The following is a 13,214-nucleotide window of genomic DNA, read 5'->3' on the forward strand; positions in this document are numbered from 1 at the left end:
TTTCTCTAAAGTCTGGAATGCGCTCCTGCTCTCGCATCTGAGCCGTGAGCCGGATCAAAGCTGTATATTGTGTTACTGTTTTCATTTCTACCGTGAGGATTTCTCTCCTTGGTAAAAATTCATCGCCCAAAGCTCTTGTATCCACAATACAACACCTGGAAAAAGAAACTCTTCATTAATCTCCGCAGCCCCTAAGAATCTGTGGTTTTAAGCACTCCTGTTTCCAAACCACATGTGAGGCGGCACAGCGGCTTGTCGGCAGAGCCTTTGTTTTAGAATAACTCTGGGTTATTTTCAGGTCATTGTGGCCGAGTGGTTTCTTAATTGAATTTCGAAGCGTTTTGTGTAATATGCCACCGTTAAAGAGCTCTAAAAATAGCCCGGTGGATGCAATGACCTAATCTTTTCCGGAGTTAAGGGGAGATAGATAATCCTAGACTGTCTTTATCTTTAGGGCTAACAGCTGATGAATGAATAATTGCAGAGGACAACAGATTAGATCACTGTCAGTGTTGTTCTTAACTTAAGAGTGCTAAATCATGTGGTACTGCACTGATTACTGATACCGCTGAGAACGTATAGTCTATATGATAAACTGTATACTCTTTCTTTTCTCTGTCTCCTTCAGTGTGTGTGTATGTTACTGTATCTACATTAATTCCAGGGAAGCTTTTAAAGCTTTTATAATAAATACGGCTGGTATCTGTGGTGACAGATAATAGAGGACACTCCTTTAATTGCTTGCCTTCATGAAGACTCTAACAAATAATGAAAACTTTGAATGAAAGCTTCTGAAGTAAGCCTTTAATTCCCTCTATATTACTTTTGTCCTTGCTCATATCCACAGCGTATATTAGTGACAATCACGGAAAGTTTAATAGCCGCCCAGCTGAGTTTTTGTTTCCAGTGGACAGTAGCTTCAAATCTGAAAATCCTTTTCATAATAATAGAAGCCATGAAATCATAATAAGATCTATTCCCCTCACCCGAAAACTGTCCAACTGTGAGTCAGCCGATGAGATAATACAATGTCATTTCTCCTGCTGCCTAAATATGGAGCCCCAAAGTGTTCAATATTAAATAAATTAATAAGTAATTACGAAATAAATAATCAAAGGAATAAATTGCGTAAAATATATAAATGAACCAATAATTTAAGAAATTATTAAACCTTGACACTTATTATGAATTTCACTGTTCGTTTTTTTCATTATAGATATTCTTATTTGAAAATGCACTTTTTTAAAGGTTACTTTTTCTTTTATGTCACTTGATTGAGAAGTTGTCAACAGTCAATATCGTATCACTTTTTAGCCAATCACATGTGCTCAGCCTCTTTTAAAACAAGCCTGACAACTGCTAACAACTATGGCGACAACTATGCCAAAGTAATTCTGAATCAACTAGAGGCTGCAGTTGTAACTGAACAGCACACGGACACAGTGACTAACCTTTAACCTCTTAACATTTAGCTTAACATGGCTGTACACGTCACTTACCTAGCCAGCTAAGTAGCTAGGCTGGGTTGTGAGCTAGCTCCTGTTAGCTAGAGCGACCATAGAGAAAGACTGTCACCGTGTCTGTCTACAGGAGCTAACTGGATAAATTTGATAGTAATTGTTGAGCTTGCTTGCTTACGTTGCAAAAGGCTGAATTGATTTAGGAGAACAGCAGAAACAAGCTACGAACACAACAATGACATATTATTGCCTTCTCAGTTGATATGGCAAACAATTGCTTATTTAAACATCCAGCAGATAAAGTGCTTTAATTATATATAATCAGTTTTATATTCGAGTCTCTGGCCACCTGAAGGATGAAAGTGCAATATTCATTCAGCTCCGTCTTAGTCTCCATCAACTTCACATGACTCTTTACCTGCTGGCCGCTAATGTTGTCTGTCTGCTGTGTGGTGCTTGGCAGGTAGTGTAAAGTAGGTTTTGAGAGCTTTTTCGCTAAACACAGCTGCCTGCTGCGGCCTAAAATGATGCTATAAGAGTGATGACAGTGAACCATAACAGTTGCAGGCTGGAAGACCATAACAATGAGCTGAAAGTCACTGTAAAGCTCCATAGAACCAAAGGGGAACTGCGGAGTGGGGTAATAATTTTCTGTGGGGTCATTACTAAGGGTGACCCCTTTCACATGCAAGAAATCATGTGATCCATTGGTAATATAAAAATATTGATTATAGCCGCTTTAAGAGAGGCAGGGGGTGGTGACAACACCACTGTCATGAAAAGTGACATTATAACATAAAATGTGACATGAAATTGAAGAGTCATTGGGGAAAATGATACAATCCATAAAAACAGACTTTTGAAAAAGAAAAAATCTACAATGAAATTAAAATAAACTCCAATAAAAGTAAGTTAACAGGAAAATAAGAATGATTTCATAATGTGTTGGGTTTTATTTATTTCTCATATTATTTCACAAATTACATGCTACATGCTACACAATCTATGCATGTGATTATTTCTTTAATAGTTACTTATCTATTTAATACTGAGCACTTTGGGGCTCCATGAACAGAGAAATGATGTACAGTAAATGCTCTCTGGGAGGTGTGAGTGGCCAAGGAGCAGCCGGTTTGTCATCGAGGATCTCAAACACAGTGGTGTGTTCTCAATGGTGACCTCATCTTCTTAATTACTTGTCAGTGATCGAGGGCAGGAGCGGAACACACACACACGCTTGCAGATTTATCAACATAAAAGCGAACATGACCACCTTTTACTTCACTGGAAGAGCCTGTGACTAAGAGTTGCTCACACTCCACACAAGGGCCTGCCATCTCTCTGCACTACAACAGCCGTGGCCTGTATTTATATTAGCTGCAAAGCAATTTTAACTGTACATTCCAGATAGGTGAACAGCAGTTGGCCGAGGCAGGCGAATATTTCAAAGCTTACAACAAAAGAAAAAAAAAAAAAATCACCGATCAATGTCCAGTCAACAGAGTGCTTGGCATGGTAAGGCACGCGGCATTTTTGTAACAAAGATTTATTTATGTGTCTGAGCTCACAGAACCCTGGTATACCTTTCAATAAGTTTTACTGTAGTACAACTAAATATGAAACCAATTACAAACTTGGGTCGGCACTACAAACACACTCTCTGGGTTTATATATTTTTTAACTTTCCCCTTGAATACAAGTATTTATTTCATGCTCTCCCATTTGGTTTTTCATCACGTCACACAGACTGGTTTGATAAATAATAAATCTGTTTACTGCCCGTGTGCACTGAGGTAATATTTGCCCTCAGAAATGTTCTATCCATCAACTGATTCTCGTCTCGAGGCCTGTTGCTCTCGGCTTCGCTTGGATGATGAATGAACATGTGAGTAATTTCACGGATGAATTAGGAGCTAAAAACAACAGCAGGGAAAATGCATCGGCACACATTCCACCTGTTGCCTAATGCAAAAAAACGCTGGTTTTTGTTATGGTGTTGAGGTTTTATGCTGATCGTGGTTAAGATAGAATGTCTGGCACGTCTGCAGAAAACGCTTTTCTAAGACGAGGATAGTAAGGTAAACATTTTTCTTGTCTTTCTGTAACCAGACTACTATTTACAGAACAGGCAGTTCTTATCATGTCTGGAGTAATATCTGTTCATTACATTCATTTAAAGTATTTTTTTTTCTACTGAACTAAAAGTTCAAATTTTAACCACAGGCTTGGAGTTAAAGCTGTTGCGCAATGCATGATTGTCTATAATCAGTAAGCGAAGTTAATTTCCTCTGATGAAAATGAATCAGTCAGTTTAGGGGCACAGCGCTACATAAACAAGTGAGCTGTGCAGAGCCGATGTTAAACTGCATGAAATGATGAAGTGTTGGGCTGATCATGTCTATCAGCATCACTGACTAATCTCCTCCAGATGAGAGTAATCTCTCTAACTCCGGCCACCATCAAATCAGTGTGGAATCCACTCGGCTCGCAGGGAAAAAGGTGCTGCACGAAAAGCCAGACTAGGGCCATAAGAGCTGTTTTTTTTTCTGCAGGTGTTAGAGAGTTCTGAGCTGCCAAACAACCTTCTTACCCACCATCTTATTTTACTAAATGAGAAGAGCGTTGCCCAGATTTGTATCAGGTAAATCTATGTTTTCATGTTAAACCCAGAGAGGAGTTATAGTGATGTTGGTCCACTTTGCAAATGAGTAACCGGAACGCTACCCAATCAACATCTGTGATGTGAGGCCAGTGAAGCCTGATTGCGTGTTTACTGGCTTTGTTCATTAAAAAAGTTTGATACCAAAATGCGATCACTTAACTGATCAATGAGCCTTAGCAAGATTTTAAATCAAGAATAAAAGTGCAAACATGTTTCTCTACACCTGATTTTTCCTATGATGGTACAGTAAGAGGCTTACAGTAATAAAGATTATCCTTTTTTTTTTTTTTTTACTGAAAATCATTCTTCACAGTCTCTGAAACAGGACATGAACATGGAAATATAACAAAACATCAGAGGGAGCAGACCTTGAAAGTGTAAGTAGGCAGCAGTACACCAGTAACACCTCTGATGGCAAACTTGTGTTAATGATGCCATCATGTGGACTCTTAAAAAGCTTTAGGAATCTTATAGAGGAGATGCGTTATCATTATCATAAGTAACAAAGGCTAAAAGCTAAAGAGGCTAAAGAGAACCATAACTAATAAATCTCAAGCCCTTTGCAAATTTCAGTCATTTGGCTCTCAAATGAGGCAGTTTATTCCAAAGTTATAACACTATGGTAACTACTGTTATAAGGATCATTGATTTGAAGCAGCACAGAGAGAAAATGTCACTGTGATGAGACACCAGCTCTCAACATTTAGTTCTGGCAAAGAGCCAAACCTGAAACTTGTCTGTGTTCAGTGTGAACTTACCCTCCATCCTCCCTTTATCTCACTCACACACATAAAGACACGTACACACTTTGTGAAGTCTCTGAATGTTCTGTTTACATGCAGGGTTCCTACTGGTGTTTCTCCACATTATATCTGATCACTTTGTTCCAAGGATGGCAGCACAAAGGCTGGTATTAAAAAAACTGTTTGGCTTATCGCAGCTACATCACACCAGTGCATATGTAGGCCAACAAGCAACAAAGAAGTACAGAAATGCTCAAGACATGTTTTGAAAAGGCAGTTTTGATTGAAGTTTAAGCCTGCAAACTAGTTCAGGCAGTCCACATCTACCATCACATGACCTTCTCATCTCACTGCAACATACAGTAGATCTAATGTATCCTTTTGGTTATGGTGGTGAACTTGAGCAGTGCGCTTTGCTCACTCATGTGCTGCCATGCCCGCTGCCACAGCGCTCACCTGCTGAAGCTGCTACTGTTGATACAACATGTCATAAACCCCCTCCACCTCCACCCTGCATCCACCTGCAGGCTCTGAGCCTACATACTATCATCACTCCCCACTCCCTGCTGCGCTGAGCTTGTTGTTTCCTTGTGGGGAGTGATGAGGTCAGAGTCTAGACACCAAACATCAAAGCTGTACAAATTCTAAATTCACATGACCTATTTCATGTGGTTGTGATGGATGAAATAATAGTTTATTTTTTTAACTATTTTGGATTTTTCACATTTGACTTCAGTTAACATTTTAAAATATTGTCTGTAAGTTATAATTCACAACATGAGGGTCTAATTTAGTTTATATCTTCTTTCCACACTGTCAGTACAGTTCTGGGAAATTATGAATGAATGAATCATTGATTTATCATGTGTTTATGTTTGTTTAAAAGTAGTTCAATTTAAATATATTGATTCTAAAAGTATGGAAAATCAACCTTTAAAATAACCACTATTACATTGCTGTCCAATGAAAACCATGTATCTCCAAAGTGTCAGCTATTCATGAGAAAAGAAAATAGTCCTCTTTTCAGCTTTGTGCTGTGTATTTTTCAGATAGTCTGAGGAGTTTTGAAATGCTTTAACTGGCCTGTTTAGCTTAAGATGAAGGATAATTTTTTCTTTCTGTTTATCTAAAAAAAAAAAAAAAAATTGGAGATATGTGTTTTTCACTGGACAGAGATAATTTGTAAAACACCCCCCAAGTTTCTAAACTCAGCAAAATTCCCAGACTTTAATATGCTCAACAGTAGCTACAGCAAACACATTTAGTTGTTTTTTTGTTGCTACATATTTCAATCTTAATTTCCTTCTCTCAACTCTTAATATATATATATATTTGTGTTGTTGTTTATAGTTGATGATGATACTACCGGTAATTTAATTTGCATCAAAGTTAATTTTTTATTTATTGTTTATCATAACTCTTTAATAACCAGATTTAGGGGATTATAAAAAGTCTTTGTTGATGTTAGGGATTGTTTGGAAATGATTAGGAGGAAACAGGGGGGAGGGGTCAGAAAAGGGGGAGGGATTTGTGCTTTTTTCTTTTTGCTTAAGGGAGGGTAGTCAGAACGTTTTGGGAGGCCTTTCATTTTTTCACAGCTTGGATTTCTATATGATATTGTGGGGTTAAAGTTTCCCTCACTGGCTAGGGTCAGTTGGCTCCCCATGCCAATAATTTTCACACAGTCCCTTATTTATTTATTTTTTTAAAACATAAACACATAAAATATACGGTTGATATATGGGGACTTTTTTTCTATAAAACTCTTCAAGTCAATATTGGTTTTGAAGAATCCAGTATCATTCTTCTCTGGTAACCAGCACTAAAATCACAACTTTTTATTAACTTAATGAGCTGTTCGAAGGTTTGAACAGGATGTTTCTACTGTTGTATTCGCAACCAGTAAATGAAGCAAAGGTCACTATGTCAGTTACAGTCTTATCTGTTATTTGAGTGTGGAGTCTGTCATCAAGTCTTTGGCAGGAACATGAGGAGCCACAGACTCGGCTCCTCGGTTGTTTTGTTTCTCTTGTCCCTCCTGTCTGGAGGCTGATTTGAAGAATAAGGGGATGAAATGAATGGCTGAATTTGAGGAGATTCCAGTTTATGTTCATCTGCCTCTTCAATTACTTTCACTCCCGCGCCGCAAATGACATCATGGAAAACTTTGTAGGGTCTAGGAGTGCAGAGGGAAATGCTGTGTTGCTCTCACTATTCGGATAGTCCGCAGGGATACATCAGTCTAAAAATACCGATTTAAATCACAGGATTCTTCGGATACTTTCACCTTCAGCCCTGTGATGCGAGTGGCATTTAAGCCAGGTTGATTTGGGCTGTGAAGCTGAAAAGCAGAGATATTTCAGCATGGATTAATCATCAGATGGCTTTAATAAAATGTTCAAACAAGCTTGTTTTATCTGGCCCGGGGACTTTTGTTGGCAGAGACGTGTGACTTGCATACTTACCTGTTTACCTGCTGTATGCCTGTTGGCTGAGATGATGCATGTGATTGGTCTTTTAAAAAAAAAAAAAACTCTTTATGCAATCTTCCAAAGTTTCTAAAGATAATAAAAAAACAATGCTGGTATAAAATTGAGGTGAGCTTGTTTGTGTTTTACTTTCTGCTATTTTGATTAACACAATGTCATCAATCATTTGACGCTTACCATTAGTGTCCTTGACTCTGTGAATGTTTTGCTGTTTGGTCAGAAGCCAGTCAGTAGATAAGCACTTGTGTATGCACTGTATGTTCACTGTAGTGGAAGCAGCAAGAAGCTTATGGTTTTCTTTTTACGTATTGAGTTAACTTGATTTGATTCAACACAAGCCTTGAATTTTCAGTTTTGCAAAGTCTGGACCTGCGACAGTGCAGCTTATTTAAACCAAGACTTTTAAAAACAGCATCGATGTACTTATTTCCAGATACAAATGACTGCTTTCCTTAGAGACACCCATAGAAAAACGTTGATCTAATTACATGATAACATGTAGTTAGATGATAATTACTGAGAAAATCAGCAAAGTCTGTTGGTGTATTTACATTTGTTATTTGCATTATGTGATTATTTTGAATTGTTTTATTACTTGTCATTATATTTATGTTTATGACAAAAAGTAGAAGTAGAATATATTAACATGTTAAAATGAGCTATATAATAAAAAATGAGTTTGAGATACTATGTTCTGGAGCCAGAAAACATGTTAATTATATATGATATTTAAATGTAGATTTGTCATTTGAAACACAAAAACTAAATTGTTAAAAGGTTTGTAAAATTACTTTTAAAAAGGTGGATGGTGTTTACTCTGACGCTGCCTCCTTTTTCATTGGATTTGCTCAGGAGTCACCAGAGTAAACTCCAACAGGAAGTGGACTTTGATTGAAAAAAAAAATCATTTTACTTTAGTAATAGTAAGTGTTGGAAAATGATAGAAGTAAGATTGATTACTTAACTCAGTGTGCAGAGGTTTAAGCTCAGATTTAAAATGTATGCTTTCAAACAATGAAAGCTTGGTTTCAAATCTTGATATCCTTTAATTAATCCATTCATCTGCAGCTCCAACTGGACTTCCTGGATTGTATTTCATTGTCTCACCAGTAATAAACAAATCCACCAATGTAGCCTCCTGCATTGTTTTAAGGCAGAAATGTATTGAGTCTGAATGGACCCTGACAGTGTCTGGCAACACTTCCATCCAACGTTCATCCAAGATCCATCCAAGGGCGGAAACACATACACATAAACAAAACTGTTCTCAAAAAAAATTGTGCGTTCATGTAGGAGCCCCTCACTCATTATAAGAAGCCAAATGATAAAATATGTTTTAGGGCCTTTAAAGATCCCCTACAGACATGTTTTTAGATATAAAAACAATCTGCTTGGAATATTTATTTGCACAAAATTTTCCACAAAATAGTTCCATAAACTAGTTAAAAATGACATCTACTCCTTCCTTTCCAATGAAAAATCAAGAATCTATAAATATGCAAATATTTTTCACAAGTCTTACTGCTGGACACACGATGTCTCCTTCTTCTCTATAAAGTCCATTCTCAGTGTTTGTGCACTGGAGGCTTCAAGGTTCCACATCACTCTTGTGTAAGCTGCCTACTGTACCACGATTGGCTCCAAACTAGCTGTGATGTCACAAATCACGCTCGTAGTAACACGCCTTAAACTCAGATTTAAGGTGAACACAGAGAAACGTTCCTCCTTCAGCAGATGAACGTGAAAACAAACTCTGCACGTACATCATTCTGCACAGTGGAGCTCAAACATCACAGTGAAAGAAGAAGAAATTCAGATGAAGAACATGGAGAATAAATATCATCTGAGCTCACCATTCTCGCCCTCTGTTGATGGTAACTGCTTCTTCAATACGTGGTTCCCCGTCTCCGTCAGCTGTCCGGCGTCTCCATGACCCTGTACAGCCCTCTGCAGGTGTCCAGGACACTGTCTGTCCTCTGAACCGTTGGCGCAGACCTCAGAGCATTTCACTGCATTCATGGCCCACACTTCACTCCCCTTTAGACCACATCTCTTCTCGGGTCACCTCAACTCCCCTTTCAAAGAGAGAGAGAGACACAATGAAAGAGCATACTTTGTGCACATCACAGTGAGGCCACTTGACTCTGACTACAACCTCAGTCAGCTGTAACAGTTTGAGAGAAGACATTAATTGAGTTTGAACTAGCATGAAAGACACAGCAAACACCCATTTGAATGTTTGCATTTTAAAAATCCTCGGCGGTGCACGGGGCTGGATTATAGCCCATGTTAGTGTTTGCAGAATACAACACAAGTTCCAGATTTTGTATTGTTTCTTTTCAGAGGTCCATCTCAGCTCAGGCAGACGGCGGAGCGCGTGCCGGTTTGTTTACAGAGCTTTAAGCCCACTTTCAACCTCGGTGATGCATCTCCCCATCAGCCGCCACTATCCTCTGCTGCTGCCAACTTATCAATTTACACAATTTACAAAGTGCAGACCTTCCTACCTCCTGAACAAATATTAAACACATCTACTCTGTGGATTCAGTAGCTTAGAGAGCCCCCACAAGGTGTCGATGTGAAAAATGAGCCTCTTACTCAGGTCCCAGACGAGCCAAGTCCTCTGTGCAGCCCGTCTACCCTCCATACACTACATCATCTCCGGAGGCCAACACCATAGGGCACCACAAACATACATTTCTGTTTTCTTTAATAAGCTCTGTTTGGAGAACTGCTCATATATTCACAGGACAATAAAACTCTCATGCATGTATGTAACGCCTTATAAAAATAGCAAGTTTTCACAAAAGCTGCTTCAGTAGGTTGGGATATTGTCAAAGTTAGTGTGTAAGCATCAAAGATTTATAAGTGCTTAGATTAACGAAACAAGCAGAAGGCATTCTAGGTCAACTGAGATCTTTCTGTGCTTGTTGCTATTGTGAAGCAGAGGAGAATTAAAGTTACTTCATATTGCCTTCTTACAAACATAAAAGCTTAGCAGTTGCATCGTAAATCTTCTATAAGTCACTTCTGCATACAGGCTCTGTGTCAGCCAGACTAGAAACAGAGTAAAAACTTTCAGTCTAAATAGAAACAGCAGAGGCTGAGATGTCCTGACTTGTACTCTCTGGTATGGTTTAAGCGCTAAAAAAACACTGGATCCTACACTTCCCATAATGCAACTCAAATCCATCTTTTGCTCCCTGCTTGGTAAATGCCCATTTCTTTCAAACTTCTTGCACCCAGTTTGTAATACAGGTTTTCAGCTAAAAAAAAAATGTCTCCAAGTCTAAGCTGATATAACCCTGATGACATTACATACATCATTTTTAGGAGAAAAAGTTGCTTTGTTGTGTGGCAGAAGTATGTATGAAGAGGTAAATCATTTGCTTTGAAATGTGTGTCTTCTTTAATCCTACAGCTAAGAATCTTCACCTCCACTTACATAGACAACTTTTTGTCAATTCACAGTATTCCAAGATAGGCAGAGGAAGCTGTATTTCCAGAAGCACATTGCATTAGTGTATAGAGTATATACTACAGTTAGAAAGCACAACTCAGTCCTTTTAGCATCGAGTTAAAAAGTATTCTGGAGATTTACTTCAATATATTACAGCATGTAGCTGTAGCTTGACAAGAGTGAGTTCAATTCATTTCTTTTGGACAGTCAACTAAACAGCAGGCTAACCAAGGACAATATTAACTTGGGACTGGAAGCTAATACAGATTCATCCCTCCTCAGCTCCACCCGAGCAACCTGAATATGACAGGCCTGTTTGCCTGACTCATGATGAATGATACACAAGATTTAGCCAAAGTGTGCTGATTCCACTGTCCCAAAGCTGGCCAGCCTGAGAGCTGCTAACTGGAGCTGGTTCTCAGCCCAAATTGTGTGAACTAACCCGAAACCTATCCAAATCTGGCAGACATACAGTAGGTCTATACGGGCCAAATGTGACTCACCCAACTCAGCAGGGTACCTGGGTATCTGCCCACATTTGTGATGTCCGACTCCAGTAGTTGCCAAGATGGTGGTAAACCAAAATCTGGGATCTGAAACTTCCTTTCAGAAAAGTGAATGACATCACAAATGCTACATCCATGTTTTCCGACATTCTTTGGTCAAAACCAGTAGGGAGATCAAACATCTCTGTTCAACTGTGTACAATCTAAGAACCAGCTGTTTAGTAGTCTGTGTTGCCATGGGAGGCTCTTGTTACCGACAGGGTTAGCCAAGCTACTGCTAGCAAGCTAATCCGCTAGCATGTTTACTACCGGCTGACCACTGTGCGAGCCATTAAAATGTTATCTTGACCACACGGGCTGTGGGAAAAATGTTACAACAGACACATTTCAGTAGAAATTCATCGTAGAAAATTATGTTTTTCCTGCAGTGGCATTTAGCTGAGAAGTGTTTTGCTGGGCGACAGACCCACACACTAATGTATTTGAGGGAAAGTTCTGTTAGTAGAACTCTGATACAGTAATTGGAAAATAGGTTAACGTAATACTGAAGCGATCCTTTAAGGTCTATGTCAAAACGTTTGCATGAATAGTCTTAGTGAATATGTCATATTTTGGAGGGAGGTTAGCTGCTACAAGTGTTAAGTTTGTTTCTCTCATGGTCACCATTTTTAAAAATCGAATCGCAATTTGTCCTAACTAAATAGAGGTAAAGGAATAAAGAAACTTATCAGGTTGATTAACAATCTTTACTGTGTACAGTAAAAGTAGAAAAGCTAGCAAGGCTACTGAAAACTGTTTGTCGATCACATGACCCCCTCTTTGCAGGTCGTAGCTGTTCCTTAAGAGTCACCCGTGCCAAAGCCCTTCAACATGGCTGCCAAAGAGTGTGTTATCACCTGAAAGCCCTCAGTTATCTGTAAGACTTGCAGGACATGAATTTCAAACAAATATATTTATGTGGCATGTTCTGTTGTAAAAATGGAATGCATGCCCTGGCAGTTCTCTAGGATTTGACTCACCTCTTCTGGGAAATGATATTGAAGACACTGCGTCCACTCAGCCCATATCTTGACACACAGATTACATGTGGTGTGGTTAAAGGGACAAAAAGGGTTTGCACGCTATATCGTACATAAACATCAGTCGGGGCAAACAATAACAAACCCGTGCATTTACCTCAGAAACAAGACAACAGTTACAGTAAATCATAGTCTGTTAAAAGGCTGGAGGAGACTGAGACTCCTCCATGCAGCATCAGGAGGAACCTCTTTAATGAAGCCTTAACTGATGGGCCTGGCTTAAAAGCCCACCCAGAGACAGATAGGGCCCACTCTGACAATTTATACCACGGTGACAACCCCCACAAGGAATAGGTAGAGATAGGCAGAGGAAAACACTGTCTCAACGATGGGTGGACAACAGTGACGCCCAAGTTCAACATCATGTTTCATATTAGCTCAAACCATGATAAGTTATCAGTGAATCCATGTTTTTACGACACAAGATTGACTGAAGACAAATGCCCATTTACTGAAAGGCTGAGGGGAAAAGTGTGGATATAAAAAAAGAAAAAAGGAAAACAAGGCTGTCTTCAAAAGAGCCAGGTTATAGTCTGATGCTATCTGAGGCAGTGTGGAGTGAATGGTGGCCTGTATCTCTGTGTCAACACAATAAGAGCCAAGACACGTGGCACTTGGAGCTCCATCAAGATGAGCCGATAGGAAGTCCCACTTAACAGTTGTCCTCTTATCGATTCGCTCAGCCCCGGCCAAATGCTCATATATTATCTGCCCTTCTCTCTAATGACCCACAGATTAAGGAGTGACTAGAAAGGTAGACAAGTCACTTGCCTCTGGATGTTTACGACCCCGCTATATCCTCTGCATGGTGGGAT

The 13,214-nt window shown here is 39.2% G+C and overlaps 1 protein-coding gene across 6 annotated transcripts in view; it reads right to left on the reverse strand.

Moving 5' to 3' along the window:
- Positions 1-13,214, reverse strand: part of myocd (myocardin) — a 163,583-nt gene that overhangs the window by 53,919 nt on the left and 96,450 nt on the right. For 4 of the 6 annotated variants that reach the window (XM_042398395.1, XM_042398415.1, XM_042398394.1 and 1 more), the window contains one exon: positions 9,208-9,429. In XM_042398395.1, the coding sequence (XP_042254329.1) occupies positions 9,208-9,373 (166 nt within the window). In that variant the 5' untranslated portion in view covers positions 9,374-9,429. Of the gene's footprint in view, positions 1-9,207; positions 9,430-11,317; positions 11,537-12,339; positions 12,542-13,214 lie in introns of those variants that run through there. The other 2 variants (XM_042398398.1, XM_042398397.1) reach the window with 2 other exon arrangements.

This window comes from Thunnus maccoyii, chromosome 20, assembly GCF_910596095.1.
Source record: "Thunnus maccoyii chromosome 20, fThuMac1.1, whole genome shotgun sequence".
Lineage (NCBI taxonomy): Eukaryota > Metazoa > Chordata > Actinopteri > Scombriformes > Scombridae > Thunnus > Thunnus maccoyii.